Raw genomic sequence first — 24964 nt, forward strand, 5'->3', positions numbered from 1 at the left:
CCTGGGCACCCTTTGTGACTGTTCAAAGCTCATTTTCTGCCTGTTAGAGGGGCTTGCGTGGCTCAGGGAGTGTCTGATAGCTGCTGATGAGTGTGTAATCTCCCATAATTGTCTTTTCACTTCTCATTTGTGTCACAGCCCGCCTGCCACTCTCTCTTTTTCCATCTCTCTCTCTCTTCTCTCACTCTCTAGCTCTCTTTCTCTCTGTCTCTCTCTCTCACTCTCTATATCCTTCACACTTCATCAAGCTGTGCATCTGCTTCCCTGTAATGAGACACATCCCAATGACACCCTGCACCTTACAGACACACAGCAGCTACTGACTGCCTCAGACACAAATACCACACATCGCTGAATCAACAGCCTCCTTGTCCTCACAAGTCCACAATCTCACCATGGCAACGCACACAATTTAGTTATCATCACTTCTATTGATCAGCATAGCGCCATGAGCAATACACATTCTCTCATAGCGCTTTGATAGAGCCCGAGGCTTAAACTCCCAAGGTCAAGCACAGGGCAGTGGTGGCAAGGGGAAAACAGCTCAACTCCACGCAGGCTCACGTTAACTCAAAGCAGGTGTGCTTCTTCTGAACGTGAGCATGACAGACCTACCTGAGAGGAGAGGCCGTTGCCGATGGCGGGGTTGACAGGGTTGGAGTGGCCGGGCGGTGGGGGCACGAAGCTCTCGGAGTAGCCGGAGAAGCCGTGACGTCCAGAGGCCAGGCAGTAGGCCGAGCTGCCGTCCTGGCCTCCCGAGGAGGTCAAGCCCGACTGGTGCACGGAAGTCGGGGGCAGAGGCTGGGGCCTGTGCACTGTGCTGGCCTGCTCAGACACTGCTGGAGAGAAGGGGGGAGCGAGAGGGAAAAAAGGAGAGAGAGAGAGAGAGAGAGAGAGAGAGAGAGAGAGAGAGAGAAAGGTGTTATGGCAATAGAATCAGGACAGAGAAAAAATGACCATACCAACTTCTAGCAATGCTTTGACAAATAGGTCAATTAAAAGGATAAGTATCCCTTTACACAACCTATGATGCATTGCATTTGATATTCAATCAAACTAAGTAGGACACAGTGATCACAAAACAACTGCACTTAAGCCGATCTACTTTCTGTATCGTTATCTTTATCTTCATGGTCATCATTGACTCAGTGTCTGAGCCCTGAGGAGCCTGGGCTACCTTGCGATATGGACGAGGGAGGGTAGGGGCTGTCGGAGAGCTGGTAGGGCTGTAGGCTGGACATGGCTGAGGGGGGGAACCCTCCGGGGATTAGGTGGTTGAAGGCCATAAGCTGATTGGCCCCTGCTTGCTTTCTCCAGCGAGCTCTCCGGTTGCTGAACCAGACCTGTCGGATGGCAGGAGTAGCAGAGGGAGGGAAAAGCAGGAAAATGGAAAAACGATTTAAATGTGTTAGGTTGAAGACAAGAAAGGAGGCATACAGACAACGTTGTCATTTCCAAGTATATGTGAGTTAGCAAAAGCTGTTTTGCATGTAGAGGATCACGTGGTGTTTGAATAGGTCCTTTTGTTTAAAACTGTGTGGGGTGGCTTTGTGAGTCCTCAAGTGTGTGTGTGTGTGTGTGTGTGTGTGTGTGTGTGTGTGTGTGTGTGTGTGTGTGTGTGTGTATGTGTCGTGCGCCTTTGTGGGTTCAACAATCCATAGCTGGGAGCTAATTAGATACTAATCTAGACATCTGTGCTGGTTAAGGCTGGTGACATCATGGCTTTATGGAGCACAGTCACGGGTTTGGGTCAGAGGCTCTAGATCAGACCCTAACTGCATTACATGTCTCTTCAATAGTGATCCTTAATAAAAACAGCTCTTTTTTTAAAAGCAGGAACCAACAAGGAACTATTTAGGGGATCGGTCCCCCTTAAGGTTAGCACAAACAGGAAGTGGCTAACACTAATAGAATGTGTGTGTGTGTGTGTGTGTGTTTGGGGCGGGGGCTGGGGCGGGGGGTGGGGGGGGTCATGTGACTGACGGCTGGAGGGGAGGAGAGAGAGGGGCAGTGTGCCAAGCCCCATTTAGCATCCGTATGCTACACATCCGACTGGGCCTGGAGCGGGTACCCTCCAGAGGATGGGCAGAGCAGGGCACGGGGGGCTCACTCAGAGGTGGAAGAGTGAGGTTGGGTGGGGTTGGGGGCTCACTCAGAGGTGGAAGAGTGAGGTTGGGGGCGGGGGGGGTGGGTGGTGGTGTGGGGTGGGGGGTCGGCTCAGTGCATCAAAGAAGGTGAAACCAGCTGGAGACTCTCGTGGATGTGGATCATCTTATGGATGGATTGGATTTGGATTAAAATATGTTGGCGTGCTGGGCTGTGTGTGTGCGTGTGTATGTGTGTGTGTGTGTGTGTGTGTGTGTGTGTGTGTGTGTGTGTATGTGTGTGTGTCTCACCTGCACACGTGCCTCCGTGAGCTTGGCTCTCTGGGCCAGCTCCTCTCTGGTGTAGATGTCCGGGTAGTGTGTGCGCTCGAAGGCCCGCTCCAGCTCCTCCAGCTGCTCCGCTGTGAAGGTGGTTCTACTCCGTCGCTGCTTCCTCTTCAGGGGCAGGCCCGGTTCCGAGTCCACGTCAGAACCCTCGTCAGAGTGACTCGCTGGGGGGAAACAAAAACACATAAAAAAAACACACACAAACACATGATTATACAATAATGCACACAGATATGATAGTCTTTATTAAAATATTCACTTGACCAAATGGCTCTATTTTGCACTGAACCTTTCACCAAAACAGATCAGCTGTAGTTTGTGGCTATAGAACTACCAAACTGAATTTGTTTTTACTTACTACCAAGCTGTGCTCCCTTCACCAAAAGAACACTTCACCAAAACATCACCAATAAGTTGTAGTTCTTCAACCATGACCACAACCATTACATTTTCATGATAAGTATATAATGTCATAAACAAATATATATTGTCTTAAACGATCTGAAAATAAAGCATGTAAAAGCTTTTCAATACACCTAACCAAAAGGTGGTCAGATCCTGGGATGTAGGATTTAGAGCTTGAATTGTGAATCTAGTTCCAGCCAATTCCATGTCTCCCAATCCACACACACACACACACACACACACACACACACACACACACACACACACACACACACACACACATCCCCTGCTATCCTCCCTGCAATCCCTATCCCTCCCCTTCATATCCTAAATATGACTCTTTTATGACATGTTTACTCAATTTCAGCTTCTTTTGTCACCAGAGCCGCTTGACTCTATTCTAGGGGGCGGAGGCCCCTAGGGTGTGCGGCGTCTACCCCCCTGACACAGGGGCCATTGAGGCCAGTGGCGGCGGCTCAGTCGAGGGGGCGTTCAGCGTCCAGGGCCGAGGGCCGTCGGGGCCTGGCGCTCCACGCAGGTGTCCCCTTATCTGTTTGCTCAGTCTAAGTTGGGGGAGAAAGCGAGCTCCTTTCAGGCCTAATTCAGCAGAAGAGTATGTGAGTGTGTGAGCCGGTCTTTAAGCCCAGGGGGGACCAAGCATCACTGACTGGGGAGAAGGGAAGGGGAGGGGTGGTGAGGGTGGGGGTTGGGGGGTGGGGGTGTCGAATGGGTTGCCAGTCTATTAAATAATGATTAGGCACCTCAAACTACCGTGACAGTCGGCCATTGTCCGTCGGCCACGTCTCTGTGTGAAAAAAAGCAAAACCCATGGTCCAAACATGCAGACGCATCTGCTGCTTCTGAGACTTCAGCTCTCTTCTTTCGTGCTCATTCTCTCTCTTTCTCTTTCTTTCTCTCTCGTTCTCCCCCTCTCTTTCTCTCTCTCTCGCTCTCAATATTTTACCCACAGATGGCTGAGAATGGAAAGACAAAACCCAACTTTCTTTGGCCTTAAAACAAAACAAAACACACACACACACACACACAGACACAGACACAGACACACACACACACACACAGGCACACACACACACACACACCAGACCAACAGACGAGCCCCTGAATGCCCTGACCAGCGTGTTTCTTTTCTCGTATCACCTCCGTAGGCCTGGCCACCACAGCAGAAAGTCCAGCTCAAGCGAAAGGCTGAGGAAACACACACACACACACACACACACACACACACACACACACACACACAGCGGGCATGAAGGAAGAAAAGGAGGAGGAAGGTATGAAGAGACAGGACTTCGGTAGACTGGTGCCTGACTGGTGCCTGGTGGTAGAGATGGCTCCCGATTTGAGAACTTTAATTAAAAAGCACAGAAAAGGAGAACGAGAGAGAGAGAGAGAGAGAGAAAGAGAGAGAGAGAGGGAGACCTGCACAAGCAGGGGCCTCTGTCTCCGTCTGTGTCTCCATCTGTGTCTGTGTCTCTGTGGGGAACTCCCTGGAACCGCGCAGGAAATGCTGCCCCTGGCTGCCAGCGCGAGAGAGAGAGAGAGAGAGAGAGAGAGCCTGTCCGGGCACCAACCCTGGGATTCAGCCCACGGAGCGTCTCTCCTGCCTCACTCTCCAGACACCGGGGCAGGGGAGGGGGCAGGATGGAGGGAGAGAGGGAGAGGGTAAACGAGAAAGGAGAGAGAGAGACAGACAGAGGGTGGAAAGGAAAGGGAAGAAGAGAGAGAGAGAGAAGAGAAGAGAGAAAGGAGGAGCGGAAGAGAGAGAGAGAGAGCTCTTCATTACATTTGGACTACAGGCGCCAGGGCACAGACCGCAGCCATCCACAGCCCACAGGTCAGTCAAGACCTCTCATATCTGCAGCTTTCCATCAGGAACGCCACTGCTATGACATGCACTGGACAGCGTGAGTGTAGAGAATTCTCCGAATGTTACACAACAAAGCTCTCTCTGCATGCCCAAGAGGTTTTCATTACTCTCCGTGGCACTGATGCAGGAAACTGACAGCTCATGGAAGAAACAGCCAGACATGATGCAACACACTGTTTGAGAAAACACAGGATCCTAGAAATGATATCCAATACATTTTGTTTTCAAAGAACAAATCCTACCTTCAAACCAAATGTGGGCAAATGATCAACTAAGAGGAGGCTGCTTTTTGTTTTACCAGTAACAAAATCTTATTAAATAAACACTCCTTTTATATGAGACAACCACAGACACTGATAAACAAATAACAGCACACACAAAGCAGGCTTTAAAAGCAGAGCGGAGGCAAATGAGGCTCCAGAAGAAGCGCCTGCACACTGACGGAGAGGCTCCCGGCAGCAGGGTGGGGGTGGAGGACTTCTCCTTCTCTTTCCCTCTTTTATTTCATTTCTGTCTTCTTTTCTTTCTCTCCCTCTCTTTTTCATTTTTTTATTATCAGTAACTGCCGCGAAAAGCACTCCATCACAGGCCGTGAGTTAATAGCATGTGACAGTGTTACTTTTGTCATCTTATGGACCCCTTTCTCTTTCTTTCTGTCGCACTCTCTCTCTCTCTCTCTCTTTCTCTTTCCCCCTCTCGCAGTCTCTCTTTCTCTCTCTCCCTCTCTCCCTCTCCCTCCCTCTCTCCCTCTCTTTGAGTTATTTGGCTGCCTTTTGTTGGGCTGTAAGGAGCGGCCTGTGGATGGAGCCTTTTCTAGCAATTTCCACGCTCCATCTGCGGGATCCATCACGGCTGCCTTGGTCCGCATTGAGGGCCTTGTCACCTGCCCGGCAGGGGAGCGGGGTGGGGGCGGGGAGGGGGGCACAAAGAGGGCCGGAGTGGGGCCACTGGGGCTCGGGAGGGGCACAGCAGGGGGGAGCCCCCAATCCTTCCTCCTCCTCAGCCAGGGGGTTACAGGGGCCGTAGGGTGGAGGGGTGGAGGGTTATGGCGAAAGGGGGGTGGGATGGTGGATGGGTTGTGGGAGCCCAAAGGCACCTGGACATTTTTAGGGCAGGGGTGGGGGAGGGATGGGTTTCAATGGGGCAGGGGGGGTGGTGATGTGTGGAGCGCGCGCTGCTCCTTAACCTAATTGTGGCACGCTGCCTCCCGTCAGGTCCGTTCTACGTTACCTCTCCTGCGCTTGCCCTTAGCTGCAGCCATCTTTCTTCATCATCCAGCGCTCAAACACGACCTCGTCACACAGAGCTAACATCCCCCTCACACAGAGGGCCGCCATTCCCACAAGAAAACAACATCACACAACAAGAGGATCCACACTCAAGGCCAGGGAAAATCACCGTTCACACAGCGCTGAGGCATCATACCACTTCAACACTCTGCCTCCAGAACTTCCGGAAGTTTCTTTCCAAGTGTCCCACGCAAAACAAATGCACAAACACAGCCTCAGTCTCTAAACAATACAGTAGTCGACAGAACAAGTGACGGATGGATTTTTAAAAAGACTCAAGGACAGTTAGATGGGTTGTGGGAGGGAGTGACGGACACAAGAGAGGAGAGGAGATGGACAGACGGCGGCAACAGTGGCTGCCGTGCAGCGTGACAGGAAGTTCCCTACTGGTTCTCCGACGGAGCTCGGTAGCACCTCACAAAGGCATACCTTGAACTGGCCAGAGTGCGAGCGCATGCAGTCCCCCTTTCAGCTGCCTTCCTCTCAGTCAGACGCTCCTGAAAGCCCTTTTCACGTGTAGCTCTACCCTCCCTGTCGCCCCACACCATCTTTGTCTCCCACACAGAGAAAGAATCAAAGAGACAACCCAGACCAGACCAGACAGCGTGGAGCTCAGAAAATGCCGCAAACACAGAAAAGAAAGAAGAGATTGTGGCGATGCTCAGGGAAAAAGTGAACTTCTCTAATTGCACATAGAATGGATGGTTACAGAACTTGTGAACGCTGTGCAACAAGTTTCCAGTAGCAGAAATGGTCTCAGATTTAAATAAAGCAGCACAAAGACAGCTAAGCGAATATGTGAATGACGGGGGGGGTTGGTGTTGAAAGCAAGACTGCAGGCAATATGGTGTAAGCACAAATAAAGTTGGGGCTATATCAGCTTTTTGCTTTTGGTTACGTTTCTGGGGGTGTCTTTTACTTGAAAAAATAAAAAGCCCAGCGCAAGGTGCTCAACTCTTTTACCAAGCTGACCATTTGTATGCGTCCTGCAGCTGCCCCCTCCCCAGCGCAACAAAGGAGGTGCACTGTCAAAAGCGCCCCAACCTGAACCGAGTGGAACCATTTATCAAGTTGGCGAGCGAGGGCTCTGACAGGACAAGAAAGGAGACCTCAGCTCAACAAACACACACTCTCACACACACACACACACACACACACACACACACACACACACACATGCACTCACACACACTCACTCACAGATACACACAAAAACACAGACTATCCCCTCCACTCCCAATCACTTCCACCTGCGGCAGGAACATGTAAAGCAGGGGTTTGTATGAATCCCCGGCTTATTTGAGCAAAGAGACTGGCCCTGTGTGGATTAAAAAAAAAACAGCGAACTGAACTGCCGTAAATTACAGCTCAGCAACGGGTCAGGCCAACAAGATGCTAACCAAAGAAGACTGGACTCACATGGCAATGTTGGCCTTGGAAAGGGCAACAGGTTGTTGGGAGCACATATGCCAAATCAGCTCAAGAACACACATACACACACACACACACACACACACACATGAACAACAAGGAGATACACAGATAATCTACAGATACAGTCATAGTTTTCAAAGATGTAGTCGTTCGACAAACAGACGAGAAGTAAGGTGGGGAGAGAAAGGCCCAGTAACACAGAGAGACAGGGAGCCAGGAGAGGAGGGGGATTGTGCACCGAGGAGCGAGAGGCAGAAGAGAGGCCGGCCATATGGGCAGTTTATAGTCCCTGAAGGGGGAGGCGGTGGGTCCTCCGGGGGGCAGTTAAATAGGAGGGCAATTGAGCTGGTGACATGTGTTCCCCAAACAAAACAAAAGGCAGAAGAGACAAATGAAGTATTTATTTGCGCAGCGAAGTGGCACTGCTCTTTTGAGACCGCGTCCCAGTAAGTGACTGCGCGAGTGAATAAAACAGTACATCGAGAGTCGGCAGATGCGGGCGGGAGAATGGTTAACTGACAGCTTATGGGCCCATCTGGGTTGGACATTTTGTTAAGAGAGAGGACTGGGACTCACTTGACTTGCTAAAGAGGGCCAGCCTCCCCAGCTGCCCAGGGTGGGAGTGAAGAGAGTGGGGCGAGATGCAGAGAAAGGTGGGGTTCGAGGGGAGGCTGGGGGAAAAAGAAAGGTGGCGAAAGAGAAACATTTGCATGGCATGCAACAGGGTTCCGAACCAGGCTTGGACTATAGAGTCGGAGTGATGGAATAAAGAGATGTATTATCATATAATGTGGCGGCTCATTGTTGCAGGACATGTGGCGTGAAAGGGAAACACGGGGGCGTTCCTAAAGGCACAGCGTGGAGCGGCTATTACCGCGACGTGCTGTGACAGAGGTGGTGGTTTTCACGGTGGCAGTGCCCTCGGGCGCTGGAACAAAGCACAGGCGCCACACCGGGCAGCTCTGAGACGGCCCGTTCACGCCACACACACACACATACACACATGCACACACACACACATACACACATGCACACACACACACCACCAACCATACCTTTCCCTGAGCAACTTCCCTACTGTGCCCCATCATTTCTCTCTCTCTCTCTCTCTCTCTCTCTCTCTCTCTCTCTCTCTCTCTCTCTCTCTCCTCTCCCTCATCATTCTCTCTCCCCCTCTCTCTCTCTCTCCAGGTGTGAGTTCTCCCCCACATTCAATCACAGCCAGCCTGTTTCAATGCACCACTTTGAGAGTTTGTAATAAGACATTTTGAGCAAATACAGTATCGGCCGCCCCTCACAACCCCCCACACACACACACACACACACAAACACACACACCCACAATTCCCTCCCTTTTTCTCTGTCCATTCTAATCCTCTGGGCCTCCTCGAGCCACACGTGGGGAGCTGCTACCTGTCACCATGAACAAAAACATTATTTTAACCCTCACTTCCTGCCCAGTGGAAGCTGGAGCTGCCTGTGACCCGGCGCTCCCCTCTGACCCTATCCAGGCAGCCCTCTCTCCTGCCCCGCTCCTCTGGGGAGGCACACAGACAGGCAGGCAGGCAGGGGGAGATATGGCCTACCTCTCTGCTCCCCAACTCAGCTAACTCCCCTTCGCACTCATCAGAGCAGACAAGCTAGCAACTGGCAAAATCCCCTTCATATTTGTTCATTCAGCAGACACGTTTATCCAATGTGACTAACAGTACACACATATACATTTTCATTACTAGCAGCGATTCCTTGGCATTGGATGCATTTTTTAATGAACTTGAGCTATAGGAATGCTATAGGCACTCAATTCAGGAAACTAAGGAGAAGAAACAAAAGAAAAATCCCTGAATCTCCTTTAAATCAGCTTATCGTCATGGTGAGTTGTTTTGTAAACAACAACAAAAACAATTCCATTATGGCCATTCACTTCCTCATGTTGTTGTCATAAAAAATGCATAATCATATTTTGAAGACAACTTCAACAGTTGTGTTAAGGCTACTTTATCAGAATCTGCAAATATAATGTAAAATTGTCATCTTATTACTCAAACTATCAAGTATTCTGATCCATGTGAATGACAACAAAACCTATTAAAATGGCAACTTTCTTTAAAAAGGACTGGCTTGTCTGGGTTGGACCAAGTTACATAAATTATAGAGGGCATATTGCCTCAGAAAGTCAAACTTAAATTCATGAAGCATTTTTAACAAAAGAGTATTTATTTTCTCGTGAGAATGTCTGACACAAATCTGAAATTACATATTATTATTGGAAATTTGGTTTGAGGCATGGCAACAGCTTCCAGCCATGCAAGTTATATAAAGCAGTGACTGAACTAACAATGCCTCACTGTGGAAGTTGGCTGGGTCATGCCAAACTCATCTTAGGACACACATTGCAAAACATGCTGACAAAATTAATTTGCCAAAGCAACCATAATACCTTGGGCACTGAAACTACTGATTTACATGTTTGTTTGTTTACATCAAAAATGAGTTCTCGGGAAGACTGGATTTAGGGGTCTAAACTCACATATCCCTTTTCAGTGGAGCTGATTCCCGGGGGGTGGGGGGATTTCAATCATATGGCGGTTTAAGAGTGAGGTTCTACAAGTTAAGTGATTGACATAGCTGTCTGGCTTTTCTCAATTAACCATCTCATTGTGGTGCTTTGTTGCGGGGGCTACCTCCTCCACCCTCGACCTCTTCCAGCTCCTCCTTTTCATCCTCAGCCCTGGCTAGCAAAAAAAAAGAGTTTTGCTTGGCTAATACTTCCAAGCAATAGAGAGCTCTTTTTCAGCCAGGGCTATTCTCCTTGACCTTCTATTGGACAGGTCTCTTTCAGCCTCTTCAAACTGTCTTTCAGGGACAGGGCAGGCTGAATGTGGCGAGTCCATCAGCTCGCGGGGGCCGACCCAGGCTATGCCCCCAGCCCCCAACTTCAAAGATGGGTTGCATTCATTAATTGTCCTTTGAATTAATATCAGAGGATCACAATGCCAGCGCCAACACAGAAAGAGACTTTAATGAAGCATAGAGGCAGCATTCATTTGCAGATAAGCGAGTTTTCTTTTCTCTTCTCTTTTTTGTCCTCTTTCTTTTTCTTTTTCTTGTTTATCACGCCAGGAGAATGACTGCGCAGAAGCAGTGCACTCTCTTGAGAAAGGAACGAGCGAAGGAACAAAAATGGGGGAGCAGAACAAAAATGATAAACCGTTATCATCTCCTCATAATGGAAAATTAACACACACCACAGTGTCTATCTCTGCATGAACTGTGTAGGCTCTCGGGTTGCCAACACAAAATGGAAGTGTGTGTGTGTGTGTTTGTTTGTGATCCTGCGAGATGATGAGAAGGGGACTATTTTGATAGAGCGCTTGGCTCCGAGGAGTGGCATGAGGAGCCAAGGCAGCCATAAGGACGCCTGGAGAATAAGACAGAGATATTTCTATATCCTGATGCCTTCGGGGCGTCCAGAGAGAATCACGACTGTAGCAAGCATTCCACAAGTTGCACTAGGCCCCCTTGTTTATTGTTAGGGGGGGGAACAGTGTTCTCTCTCTGTAACTCCCTGACTGAATCACAAAAGCGGTTTTAAAAATAGGCCAACCAAAAGCAGAAAAAGGCAATAACATACTTATAAAAGGGGAAAAGAGACAAACATATAATTTTTTTTTCTGACTGTGTGCTGTCGTGTTAAATTTGTCCTCAGATCTAATAAAACCTTCGCTGGGAAAACTTAAGAAAAAAATAAAAATAAATTCAGTTAAAGAAACTGGCAAGTAAGGCTGAAAGTAAAATATTAGCAAAGGTATTTTATGTCTGTGTAAATATGTCACAGTAATTACTGAATCAATTTCTTAATTATTAGCTTGTGCGTCTATTTATAAAAATAATACCCGAATGATATCATTACTTGACATTTCCCTCTTTCATTCTCACACACAGACATAACCATATTCTCTCTCTCTGTCTCTCTGTCACACACACACACACACACACACACACACACACACACACACACACACACACACACACACACACACACACATACACACACACACACACACACACACACACACACACACACACACACACACACACACACACACACACACACTTGATCTTTCTAAACTGCCTCTCTCTTTTTTTTCTCTTCCTCTCATTTTTCCTCCTCCCATTGAGAGCAATTCACTGCAAAGCAGAGGAGAGAGTTCCCCACTTTATTTACACAAACAAAGTCTTACTCCGTTTCTTTGACAAAAGCAGCTAAATCTTTCATGTTTTGTCAGCCCTTGATTCCCTCTGTCCCCCTGGCTCTCTGCCTGCTTGGGGACAATGGCTGGCGGAGAATGGCAGCAGATTGTCGGAATGCGCCTCAATGAAAGTAATTATTACATGTTGACTGCGTTCACCATGGCAGAACTCAAAGCACTAGGCTTATTCAATTGGCCCTCCACAGGGCTTCCTTTCAAAAAAAAGTTATCCCTTTGACTGTTTGTATTTCTGAATCCTCTTTTTTCCCCGACCAGTTGATGAAAATCTGCAAGTCTGCTCTCTGGCTTTGATGACTCAAGTTGCTTTTAATTAGCCAAATGAGACTGCAGAATTGTTGGTTTGGGGAAGTTAATGGTGGAATATAAAGGATGGGATGCAATTAACGAGCATCCATTTATGTGTACATATTTATGGATGATTTCTACGTAACCTTTTGTAGGACTGTGTGCCAAGTCTAAGCATGTTAGGCTTTTGAAGACATGTCACAACCTCAAATCTAAGTTTTGTCCATCAAAACAAAAATTTACAAAATATGATTTTGGTGTTAATGACAAACTATATTATTGAAATATAGGCTGCCACTACCTTAGAGGTAAGCTACTATTATTTTCTATAACTACTCAAAAGGTCAACAATTATACTTTCATAATTGAAAACTTGAATTAAACACAGAGCATTCATGCATTTATTCTGATGGTAAATTCTTCTAAAAGAATTTGATCGCCTACTCTGCAGAGCTGCAGCTCAATTCTAGTAAAAAACTTTACCTGATCAAATAATGAAATGAATAAGTAACACATGAATGAATTCCCTTTGGAAGCACACAGATCCACATGGCTAAATGAATTCTCTTTCAGAGGAGTGTGGGGTGGAGAGGGGGCAGTCAGCATCCCCCTGCCATCCATACTGGCTTTTCCCAGACAAATAAATCTAAAGGGTCCGCCTTTGATCTCAACACTTAAGGGAAGACAACAATAGGTTTGGAGGAGCAAGGGGCAGGGGGCAGCCAGCCTCTCTTATGGAAAACCAAAGACTCAGTAAACACCTACTTAATCAATATTTGGCCAGAAAACTCCCTTTTCATACTGAGAAAAACGTTCAGTTTTTAATTGAGAGTTGTAAAGTCAACAAAAATTACAACTCCCAATGTAAAAGAATGGACGTGAATACATGTTCCCATTAAAGGGTTTATCTTTGAGGAGAAATAAAACGTTACAGTCGGTCAATGAAGGTTCCACCAACTGGGAATCCTCCTGCACTTTTATCATGCTAAATCATTAACATCTGAATGAACCACAAAATAAACTGTTTGATTAACTTAAGAAAACACACAGACTTAGTCAAAGCTGGATAGGTTTTCTGGTGAACAGGCACAAGTGTAAAGATCATGTGGCGATGAGATACAGCCTTTTGAAACAATACTTTCGAATCTTGCTTGTGGAATATCTGCCTAAAACAACTTCCAGTGTGTTCCTGATTTCAGCCATTTTGTATCACTTTGAAATAGAACACACTTCATCTCATGCCAATCTCAAGGATGATCTGACAATCTGACCGCACGCGCTTCTTCTGAAAGTAAACCTGCTCAAGATGTAACTTGATATGTTGCGCTGAAGAATCAACACACAGTGAACCGACTACGACTCTCGCTGTACTCCCCTTATCGTCCAGCATTCACCCAAGCTCGTATCGAAAGTCGCTGGTTAAACTAATTACCAACTGATTTGTATTCGAGACGTCTTTCCTGAAAAAGGGAGAGGAAAGTGGCTAAAGATATTGAATGAATGCGCGCCCCAGGCGTAGAGGAAGGGGGCGGGTTTTGTGTCGAGATGAAAGTGGGAACAAATAAAGGAGTCGATTTAATCTACTAGAAAAGGTTTTCATTGCAATGAGTGGACATAATGTGCGAGGATTGTAACAGTGCGCATGACGCGAGCGATCTCACCGTGACCCTGTCACCTCCACAGAAACCGGCGAGGCATTGCTGACGACTTGGCATCGAAAGCAAACTCGATTACTGAAGTATGCATTCGGTTGGAGGTTAGAAAAACGTCGGGTCAATATCAGTTTCCTTGTTTCAACAGCTATTCTTGTTCAACAAACCTCTCTTTCCATGGGGGGAAAGTGCTATATAGCCCATGGATAAATCAGACTGCAGTGTATGCTGTGGCATAGGCTACTACACACACTAAACTCAGTTTAATTCCACAACGTGAAAAAACGGATCTGTAAAACTGAGAAAAGCCAGAATAACACGTAATGGACTGCCTGTATTAGATCATTATAGCCAACCTTTGTCCACATTCTAAAACGTTTAAAAAATAATATAATAAAAAAAAATAATAATTCTATATATATATATATATATTGTTTGATGTTAAGAAGTTAAAAAATAACAGGCCTAAGTCGGCCCAACCGCTGCTGGTGCCTGTAGAGTGCATTTTCAGCAGGTCTTAATGCAACAAGTGTTAAAATGGAGTTCGCCTGCACTGATTACTCTGCCACATTTCTGCTCTCTTCGTCCTAGTGGACATTGTTCTGTGCGAGAAAGGCATGTTTGAATAACGGTAAGGACTCCAAGGAGACATTTTGCAGATAAAAATGGGCATTTTTCTCAGGCGTGAAGTCTATAAAAGTGCTCGCAGTCGCTACTATTGGTGATCGCTGAATAATTCATCCCTCATTGCCAGCCCATAATGTCTTCTCTCCGTCTTTTGTTGCATCGTTTTTTCTTCCTTTCTCTTCAAATTTTGAAAAGGTTGGCGTCTTTTGTACGCACCAAGCTGCTGCTAGGCAGGGTTTTGTCCAACTGAAACTGAAGCGTGAGCCTCAATGGACTCAAGTGCTTTTGTCTCCCAAGTTCATCCTCAAGTGTTCGATTGTGCACCGCGGGACCGTCTTTTTACGCAACGGAACCCTTGGACAAATGTTTGATCAACTGATTCAGACTTTTGTCTCTTGAACTTCTTGACACTTATGAACTGACACCTATATACTGAATTCTTAGAATTCTTAAAATGATCCAATTACCTTTTTTTTATTATTATCATCGATTCGGCATTGCAGCATTATCAGAAGTAGGCCCAGTGTATAAAACCAGGAGATTAAAATAATGATTTCACGACCAAATGAACAGTTAACGTAGGCCTATAACTGATTTGTGATAAACTGTAGGCTACAATCATAGGCGCATTATTGACTATTTATAGCCTAAAGTAGGGGCAAACAGAAATACTGTGTGAGTTAACTAAAAGCTTGAATCCATTTAACCACCGGCTAGTATCTATGCTATTAGTTTTAGTGCTGTTTGTGCTACTTGGTGCTATTTTTTTAATTAATAAATAACAATAACAACAACCAGCCTACAATAATAATAATAATAACAATAATAATAATAATAATAATAATAATAATAATAATAATATAGCTTCATATAAGATGAGGGCCACAATGATTGTGGACATCTGTGACTATATCAACCAGCTATCCTTCCCATTTCTTGGAAAAACGACTTAACAACAAGAACAAAAAAGGACAAAAGGACTACTTACATCTATCGCCAAGAATGCCATCAATACTGTGTTTGCCTCTTCTCTCGTTTTCGTCTAGTACTCTCCTTTCCATTTCGTCTTCTTCATCGTCGTCTTCGGCGCTTCCTCCGAATTTGCATCGCAAAGTGCGACTGATTGAACTCACTTTAAAATATGAAAAGGTATCGAGTTAAAAAAAACGAAAAAAGCATGCCATATAATCAGCTGAAGTTCACTGTGGCCTAAACACACATTCAACACCTGTTGAATGCTCGTGTTGAATGTGCATACAAAACACACTGAATACAGAGCCTATAATAAATTAGCTTAGATATCATACAACCAAGGATGATGAGATCCCAATACAAAATAGTGTTAATGTTCACTGTATCTGATGAACAAGACTACTTTTACCTTGTTTGCTTAGCTGGTGAATAAAACATTATAGGCCTACCTGAAGGAACATTGTTGCGGTCGCATATCCCATCTTTGAGTAACTTATCTCTGATCTCCCAGCTAAATATTCCAGGATTCTCTCTCTTGTACTCTTCGATTTTCTTGTCTACATCGGGAGTTGTTGTTTGCTTTAAATGGAAGAGTAACAGAGTTAGGCTACACAAAATGTATGGTTGCATATTTAGCCACCTTGTGCATTACTGTGTTATAAAGGGTATTAAACTCAATTAAAATATAGAAAAGTGAATGCACATTATTGCTATATTACTCTGCTGAGTTAATGTTAATGGCTGCTAAACCAATGGTGAGTACATCAAATGGCTAAAAGTGTAGGAACTGATTCATAAAATGGCTAGGAACTGATTCAATGAAACAAGTGTTGACTATCACCTCACCAATTCAGTCCACACCACTAATTCCACAATTAATTAGCCTTTTTGCAATCTATTTGTAAACGAATTAACGCAAACAGTTGTTATCTAGAATCCTCGCCATAAAAATATTTTCTGTTATTACCTTGGGCTTACTTCCTCCTATGGCACCGGGCCGGATAGATCCAGTCTCCTGGTACCTGCACAGGATTTTGGACACACAGCCGTGTGACACTCGGAGCTGACGGGAGATAACGCATGGCCGGATACCATGGTGGGCCATCTCCACAATCTTGTGTCGGATATGATTAGGCAAAGGCCGTCCATTTATGAAAACTCCACCGAGTTGGTTTACTCGACCCTGACCTAATGGCGTGGAAACTGAAAATAAACACATTTCTCAGAGATATGCAAATGCCTGAGAAAAACACAATCATAACCGCATACTAATAATATGTATTATTATTATTATTATTATATATCGGTTTATTTGACATTTATTTTCATTTAGTAGATGACCTGTTGCAGAAGCTAAAATAATAGGAATAAAACTGTACATTTCACGTCCGGGGCATTTGGTTTCAAATTAAAAAGTATTGCTCCAGTTACTGTTTTTAGGTCTATGTGTTCTAAAATGACAAGAGGGCTGAAACAGGCCTCGCAAGTTGCGCAAATGTAGCATGGAAACAAGTAGCTATCATAGTTTTACACGGGATGCAAGTCTTGGTGAGTTCGTTGCATTTATGACAAGTTAAACTCGTCCAGTTAGTGCCTGTTTAGTCTTATAATAACATTAAGGTGCAACTGTCTGAAGTGTTGATGACAAATTCCTACCTTCAAGAGAGTATCCTCCTCTGGGATAATTTTGTGGCGGCGTGGGGCGCATCATTCTCGGTATGCCCCCCGCTAAGGCTGTCATTTTCCCTTACACTCCGATTCGGAAGATTTAAAGTGGATGCTTCTACCAGGCGAAAAGATATTACTGAGACGTCCTTGGTTGTCTTGTGATATTTAGAACTCGCTTGAATAGCAAGGAGTATCGCTCCTCTTGGTTGCGATGCAACAACAACCTCTTGGATAGGCAAGCTTCAGAACAGGAAAGTTCTTCAACAAATCCTTTGACATGTGTGGTGGGATATCCTGATAAGTGTAACAGTCGAGTCTTTTCAAAGGTGGTGTTTTTAGGGCAAACCCTGCAAACCCTGAACTTGTTCCCCGGTCTTGTTGTTGTTGACACACTTGTTGTGGATTGAACGGCGGTCAGTGGTGAAACATTTTATCAGTTGTTGCGCTGTTGGCTCCCGAGGCACTCCTAGGCCTCTGATTGGTCCGAGAAGGGAAAGTCCCGAGGCCCTTGAGAGGGCTGTGATTGGCCCGACAGCAGAAACTTTCTTGTGCAATGACCCCCAGATCAAGACGATGCGTGATGTTATGAGTACCTCACACATTCGCAAATGTAACTATACCTATTACGATAAGCAATGGAGCAACGTTGAAAGCAATGGGAATATACCAGTTTCATCATAGTTTTAATGGACTGATTTCTTTGGGCTAGGCTGATGCTTAGGCTGGCGTAGTATGTTGCCTATATTGTTTAACGTAGCCTGCTGGTTTATATGGCCTATTTGTGTATTATGGTGGAGCCTAACAAAGTTTTCTCATTTCATCTGTCATACTTCTTGTCGGATTATAGTTGGCCTACTACCTAAAGGAGAACCCATATACCCATCAACACATGAAAATGTGCAAAAATGCCATGCTCTTATTGGGGTTTAGAGGAATTTATTGATGTATTTAGGCTGTATTGGAGCAATAGAATGAAAGGAGTGCAGCGCGGGGCGACACAGCAGGGTATGACGCCGGGAGTGCAGTAAAATCCGTCTGTACCAAAGAATACAATTGTGAGGAACCGTTATTTATAACTTCATGACATTCAATACCCATACCCATCCTTTTTTCTTTTTCTATATAGTCAGTTATCTCGAACTCTTCTTGGTCCTTGACGCTCTCTCTCTCTCTCTTTCTCTCTCTCTCTCTCTTTCTCTCTCTCTCTCTCTCTCTCTCACACACACACACACACACACACACACACACACACACACACACACACAGAGAGAGAGAGAGAGAGAGAGAGAGAGAGAGAGAGAGAGAGAGAGAGAGTAACTTGCTCACTCAATGAATGCTTAAAGTTTCTTTTCTTTATAGGATTCTATTCAAGACCGTACGTCAGTCAAATAGCCTTCTTCATTCAGCGACACAATCAATCAGAGTTGCCGTGATCCCATTCTGTTTACAACCAATAATGCTTAAAATAAATAGAAAGATTACTTATCATCTTGTGAATTTGATTGATGAGCACTCCAATTTAATGTTTGGCCAACATTCAATTTTTAATTTATATATAAGTCCCGGAAAACTTTGCAAATTGTCCAGTTGTCCAATTGTAAACAGTTCAAAACACAGTGAACATTGTGTCTAATTTATGACTGCTTTTATTGTTACTGTAATAACGAGTTATAAGTTACATTAGGTCACTCTGTTAGTTCTCGTTATTGTAGTGTAATCACTAAAAAGATAATGACTTCTTTAAAAGGACTGTGGGATGCTGGCATGTTCATCTCAGGTGCACGTTTCCTAATGAGTGTAACTGCCTCAGGTGCTCTGTGATGCTTCGTGCTTAAGGCCTACCGTGCTTGGATGTGAGCATGTCCATAGGATAATATGTAAATGCCTTGTTTTAGGCTTTTGAAAATTTGTTGTGGTAAATGTGTAGCATTTTATTATTATTATTATTATTATTATTATTATTATTAAGATTTATATTTGATATGACTGCAAATCTGTACTCCATCATAGCATTGTGTAATTAAATAGTAATAAAATGAAATAAGGCTGTAAATAAACTTAACGCAATGACACATGCTCGTTGGTGTACTTATTAAGAAACTTAGCAGCAGAGAAGAACACACGACTTAGACATGGAAATAAGGGCTTCCTGAGTCATCCGGGGCCCGCATTAACATTTCAGCCTTTTGTGGATGTGAAAAGATACTTCAAATGTTGTCTTTCTACAGGACCGCGGGGACAATGGAGCGCAGGAGGGAAATATGGTTGGGACGCGGGAGTCCTTTCACGTGCTAAGGGAGAAATTACCCTGAGTTCTTCAAACTTCACTTCACAGGCGAGTCTTCTGAGGGAGTAGCGCTTAAACCTCTGGTGGTGTCCGTGACCTCTTGCATGGTCAGACCTGAGTGTAATGTTTTCTGTAAATCCTAACAAAATTTCTGCACATTCATTGTAAAAACACCCCAGGCTGCAGTATAGTGTTGATTTCGAAGCCATATTCATTGTGTCAGAGTAATTGTTTAGTCAGATAGTTTTTAACTGAGGCAAGCGAGATGTTTCACCATGTGCGTAAATGTAGCCTAACTGTTGTTAAGTGAAATTAAACCATTCAAAAGGCAATATAATAATAATATAAATTATTATTATTTTTTTTTAATACCAGGAGTGTTCTTTGTTTTTATTGTTGTCCGTTAAGATGTAAATGATATATTCACTCGGACATATGTCACTGGAACGTAAGGGACTGGATGTAACTTTAAACCGTCATAAAAAAAATGAGTGGGAAAGATTGGGAGTGGGGAAAACTGTTTGATTATCTTTAAAGGGATATAGGATCTCCGTGTCAAATCAATTTCTGAGTGAAAACTCCCAGTCAAAAACTTGCCCCAGTTGAAAAAAATCAAAATAACCCAAGGATGTATTCGAGGGATAGGACAATAATGAATTTATTAAATCCTTGAACCTTTTATTAAAACAATGAGTAAGTATAGGACACTTTACGCAAAGCGCAAACATGCAAGTGTTTTTTCGTTCTTGCACATTTGTCACAGTTTTACCTGTGCAATCACTAAAGTGTATTGCCAAACTCCAGTGCCACTTTCTGAGTAAGATATGACAAGGCCGAACCACAATAATCATAATACAAAAGTTTGGTATAAAAAAGAATGGCCTATCTTTCGACTTGCGCTTTCATGGCTATACGCTTTCATGGTGACGTGAAAAGTGGTGAAAGAGCTTGTTTCCAGAATTAAGATGCCTAGCTACTTCAAAACATAATGCAAATAGGCTAGAACATGTTCATTTTCGCTTAAGGTCACAAAAGTAAATATTTACAACAAGGATAACATGGGCATATTATCGGTCTTTACAGTGGTGTTAATGATCTCCCTCTACAAAAGGCACTGGCGCCTTTAATTGCCTTATATACTACCTCAGTACATTAGAATAACTATAAAAGACTTGTTAACGGCCATTTCCTATGCACGAACGTTGAGCGGTGTAGCTTCAGGCGATATAAGACATTTTCATCTTCTGAGGAACTTAACTCCCACATTTCAATAGGCGCTCATTGATGTAGCCTAGTTCACCTAAGAGTTTCATGAATAAAAATGGACCATGACAACTTCACGTTGTCTTTATGCATGTACACAAATGCATTTCCCCCTTCATTTTATTATTTTTCTAATGACGTATTACAACTGATTATTGACTAATTATGGACGTTTTTATAATGCTTACTCCGAGGTAGGGGTATCTTGCATAGTCCTAAGAATATTAGGTGCTTTGCATCACACGGGATAGTGTAACTTGTTGAGAAGGAGAAAGAAAGGATAACGCTGAGAGGCGAAAAAGCATTTGTTTTCCAGGTCCTTCGGGGCATGCTGATGACTTTACATGATGACCAGGAACAGTGAGTTTATTGCCCCCATGGTGAACCCCAGGCCCCCTCTCGCCCTCAGCTCCGCTCCCCGGTAACACAGGCCCAGGTAGCGGTCTTCTCCGCGGGAGGGCAACTTTAGAAGGAGGGGGACGGGATTGTGCGGCGATTTAACCTGATTGATGTTTACATTGGTGGGATATGTCTTTAATACGACAGATAATGGTAAATATTCACAGTCACGCACCATACCCTGCGATAAAGTGATAACCCATACCGACCAATGCACAGACATTGCACATCTGTTTTTGAGATCTACAAAGTCCTATCTCACTCTTTAACACTTTCTACAGCTACATTCTTAACCACCTAAACACCAGATGAAAGATCGTGATGCCCTCTTTTTGGGTCGGGTGCATCTGAAAACCACCTCCTGTTAACTAGAAGGTCGTTCCACTTGCTGATGCTCATCATGTGTTTTTTTAGAGTATTAGTAGATAAATGAAATAGGCATTATATAATAGCCTACCAAATATTAAATATCATGGTTCTCGCATATTTATCTGCAAATCTGCCTACAGAATATGGACCCACAGAACCGCTAGAAGTAACAGTGAACAGTTTCCTTCATGGTCTAAGATTTCAACAACTTGGCCTGTAACTTTTTTTTTTTTTATCATGAATCATATGTTACCACACTCTTCAGCTTGCAATTTTGTAGGCCTACTATTTACAATAACATTGAAGGCAAGTATAAACGTGGGCCTTGATCTCATCTGGCAAATAAACAATGGCATACAATGTTGGAGCATTCTTAAACAGGTGGCAGATCAGATTCATTTTGAATTAACCGCCTTGAAAATTGTACATATAATTATAATTGTGAAAGTTGGTGAAAAAGCTAAGGCTATCACAACACATTTTCAAACCTACTTTTCATCAGAATCTTTAACCACTGTTGTTGCTGTTGTTGTTACTGCGCCTTACGTAAGTTTGTGATGTTTTGCCTGGTGCGTGAACTCCAAAAGTTGAGTATTACAGTAGAAAAAACAGAAGCGCACTCAAGGGCTTCATACTAATACAATTTGTATCGTCATAATGGAGACATTGATAATGGGCTAAGCCCGAAACGTTTGTTTCCCAGTTTTTGTCTTTAGACTCATTGTTAAAACCTCGGTTCTCAATACAAAGTGTATTAGTATCAAGCCTTTGAGTGCGCCTCTTTTTTTCTACTGTGTTACTGCACCATGCTCATGCCATAGAAAAGTAGCGTAGTCCATTGTACAACGGAGATATGACTGCAAATGTTGTATTTGGAAAGTCACTATTTCGAATGGTTAATAACTTACATAATATCAAGTAGAAGGAAGTGGTATGCATGAGGTTTGCAGAACTCCAGGCTTTCTCCAAGCCTGGAGGAAAACACGACACTTCACAGAGTATAGGAAAATATAGTTATTGGAATTTTTATATAATATTGGAATATTGTTATATTTACCAATAGCAATACCACCAGAAAGAGACATAGCTCTTATTTACCAACAGCCATACCACCAGTGAGAGATTCTAGTCTGTTTTAGTCAAACTGTGAGCATCAAAACTGTCTATCCAAATAGAGGCAAGCTTTCATTTCCCACTGCACTGAACACTGAACTGAACTGAACTGAAAAGAAAACATTGCAGTGGTGACTTGACCTGCATTATATTATATTGTTCTGCAAATACCATAACCATAACTATTACATATCTTAATGTTTTCCTCGATTTATAGATATTTTTCTAAAAGAAAACTTACTATTTCAGGAGTGGATATGGTATTTTGCAACCATTACAGAACAGGAGATATCATCTGGCTTGTAATTCAGTAACAGCAGTTACATAAAGATCCAAGCCATTCAGCAATACCAATTCTTGTAAATTTGACAATTTGGGTATATAAAAGTCTATTATACCTCAACCAAAAACTGGAATATCAGGGCATGTCTGATTTGGCATGGATTTTGCCATCCGTTTACTTGAAGTATTTTTTTTATTAAAGCATGCCTGGGAAAACCACTTCCAGCTGCCGCTAGAGGGCAGATGGGGGTTGAATTTGGCACAGAAGACACTCAACGTATGGCACTCCTCTCTCCCACGTAAACGCATGCGCATTTATTCGGTGAAACTGGCTAATAGTGAGCGAGGTTTTGTATGTCTGATTTGACAAACATTTTATTTATCATCAAACTCTCGGTGATAGTAAACATTACAGTGTTCTTCTCAGTTAAACCTCTACGTTTGCATTTAATCCACAGGGCACAGATTACCTTCTTCATATGTAGGTCAGCACAAGTCACAGCAGGATTACATGTTACCATTTGTAAGTGATTGTCTGAAAAGTCTCTGACTAGTAGTCTTACGTGGCACAACTATTCGTTGGTTTTCTCTCTGTACATAAATTGCATTTGTTTATAAGTATGTTTGCGAAGTGTTTCTGATACACGTGTTTACATAAAGGCCTACATTAGGTCTGCACAAGACGTTCTATCGGGTATTTCGTCGATTGCCACCAATGGTGGACCGCGCGCTGTCCGGTTCGGGTCGGTATTTCAGCCAACACATCAACCACGTGACAACGACTGAAAACATCGCCAATATGCTGGCTACAGACAGACATATGGGCCCCACTGGCGACGGCGGATTGTTGTAGTTGTGAATGAATAAGAGACCAAAAAATAACAACACCAACATGGACAGAAAAGCAAAGATAGCGCACACACAACCCGTGGTGAAGGCAACTCGCTTACAAGTCTGACAGGACTCATAACCAGCAGCTTCGTATGCGGCGGCAGCAACCACAGAGACCGACGCACTGTCCTCAGCCGGGGCTCCTGTTGCTTCTCGGCCCGATTCTTCGCGACGAAGTGCAATGAGTGCTGGGTGTAGTGGCGGGGGATAAGGCGGCAAACTATCCTGGGGAAGGGGATCAGAGTCAAAGTAGAGGGGGAAAGCGTCGGTCACTTTAGTATTGTTCGGAAGGTTTTGTATCCTGTATTCTGGCACAGGCGTTCTGTGGCGACAAAGCGGACATCCTATGCACCAAGGTCGGTCTTCGCGGAGGTGCAAAATGTTTAAACATTCCTCGCAAAATGTATGCAAGCATTCCAGAATTTTCGGTGTTCTGCGGTCCAAATCATAGTAGTTGTAGCATATTTTGCACTCGTACTCCTCATATGGAAAAGCCGAGTCAAACTGCACCCTGGACGCGCTTCCCGGTGGACTTGCCGCTTCTGCCATGTCATCCTCTGCCTACTCAAAATAACTTAGTGAAACACTCCCTGCCATCACCCTACTGTTTGGCTAGAGCAAGCGGCGGCTCCCTGGACGCCATACTGTGTCAGAGCTGTTGTTAAGTCCTCGTCGCGCTGTCCCACTTACGTAGCTTTGTCCTTGTCTTCCTCGATTACTCAGCCTTGTTAGATATGTAATGGTTGTGACGGAAAATTGATGATGTCACACCGATTAAGCAGCAGCGATGTCTCATTAGCCGACAAATAAAACTGGAAACAGACACCTAGAATAGACAGGTCGAGTTTCTATGGTCTCTTGGTAGTATCAGAGTTGTAGACGAGGCTGTAATGATAGAAGAAGAATAAACACTGCTGCATCACGAGGTGCGTGGCTCATTTGGAAGCACAGTGCGATTTTGTGACAGACGTGCCAAGCCTTAGCTGAAAATGTCTGGGTGATCATGTCATCCGCAGCATGTCCATCATGGTATTTTGTCAAACGTATGAATTCTTGCTCCACTTTTAGCGAAACGTTAACGTCTACTTACTCATAAAACATGTCGCCAATAATACAATAAGTTATGGAAACTTATCTACCTTAACTACCATACCAGTTCATCCATAGTCATATTATACTAGCTCACCTAAACACGCTTATTTGACATGTAGAACTGTCAGTCTCTACAATTTCAGCACCTCATCTGGTGGACAGCGCCTGCAATTCCAATCAACAGTCTGACTTGACACCTCTACTGGCGGAACACGCCCTCCCTGCGCATAATACGCCCATTTCTGTAACATCATCCTGATAGCATATTTGACCGGAAAAGAGCCTGTCGTTTGTGTCATATGTGGAAACCTGTTGTGCAACAATAACTTTGTAAAACGGAGA

At 44.2% G+C, this 24964-nt stretch overlaps 2 protein-coding genes across 5 annotated transcripts in view; both read right to left on the reverse strand.

Annotated features, from left to right (window-relative positions):
- Nucleotides 1-17319, reverse strand: part of LOC125301921 (paired box protein Pax-3-like) — a 23850-nt gene extending 6531 nt beyond the window's left edge. For 2 of the 4 annotated variants that reach the window (XM_048254794.1, XM_048254811.1), the window contains exons 1-7: nt 16915-17319; nt 16226-16461; nt 15708-15837; nt 15275-15418; nt 2397-2596; nt 1178-1343; nt 616-836 (exon numbers count right to left, since the gene is read on the reverse strand). In XM_048254794.1, the coding sequence (XP_048110751.1) occupies nt 616-836; nt 1178-1343; nt 2397-2596; nt 15275-15418; nt 15708-15837; nt 16226-16461; nt 16915-16999 (1182 nt within the window). In that variant the 5' untranslated portion in view covers nt 17000-17319. Of the gene's footprint in view, nt 1-615; nt 840-1177; nt 1344-2396; nt 2597-15274; nt 15419-15707; nt 15838-16225; nt 16462-16914 lie in introns of all 4 variants that reach the window. The other 2 variants (XM_048254785.1, XM_048254802.1) reach the window with 1 other exon arrangement.
- Nucleotides 17320-22385: 5066 nt separating this feature from the next.
- Nucleotides 22386-24723, reverse strand: LOC125301991 (E3 ubiquitin-protein ligase rnf152). Its single transcript, XM_048254925.1, has one exon. The coding sequence runs from the start codon at nt 24077-24079 to the stop codon at nt 23327-23329; it is 753 nt and encodes a 250-aa protein (XP_048110882.1). The 5' UTR covers nt 24080-24723; the 3' UTR covers nt 22386-23326.
- Between the last annotated feature and the right edge of the window lie 241 nt (nt 24724-24964).

The sequence above is a fragment of the Alosa alosa genome, chromosome 1 (genome assembly GCF_017589495.1).
Source record: "Alosa alosa isolate M-15738 ecotype Scorff River chromosome 1, AALO_Geno_1.1, whole genome shotgun sequence".
Classification (NCBI taxonomy): Eukaryota; Metazoa; Chordata; class Actinopteri; order Clupeiformes; family Clupeidae; genus Alosa; species Alosa alosa.

What these genes read in the sequence shown, in the direction of transcription:
- LOC125301991 (XM_048254925.1), bottom strand. Translation starts at nt 24,079, where the DNA reads ATGGCAGAAGCGGCAAGTCCACCGGGAAGCGCGTCCAGGGTGCAGTTT.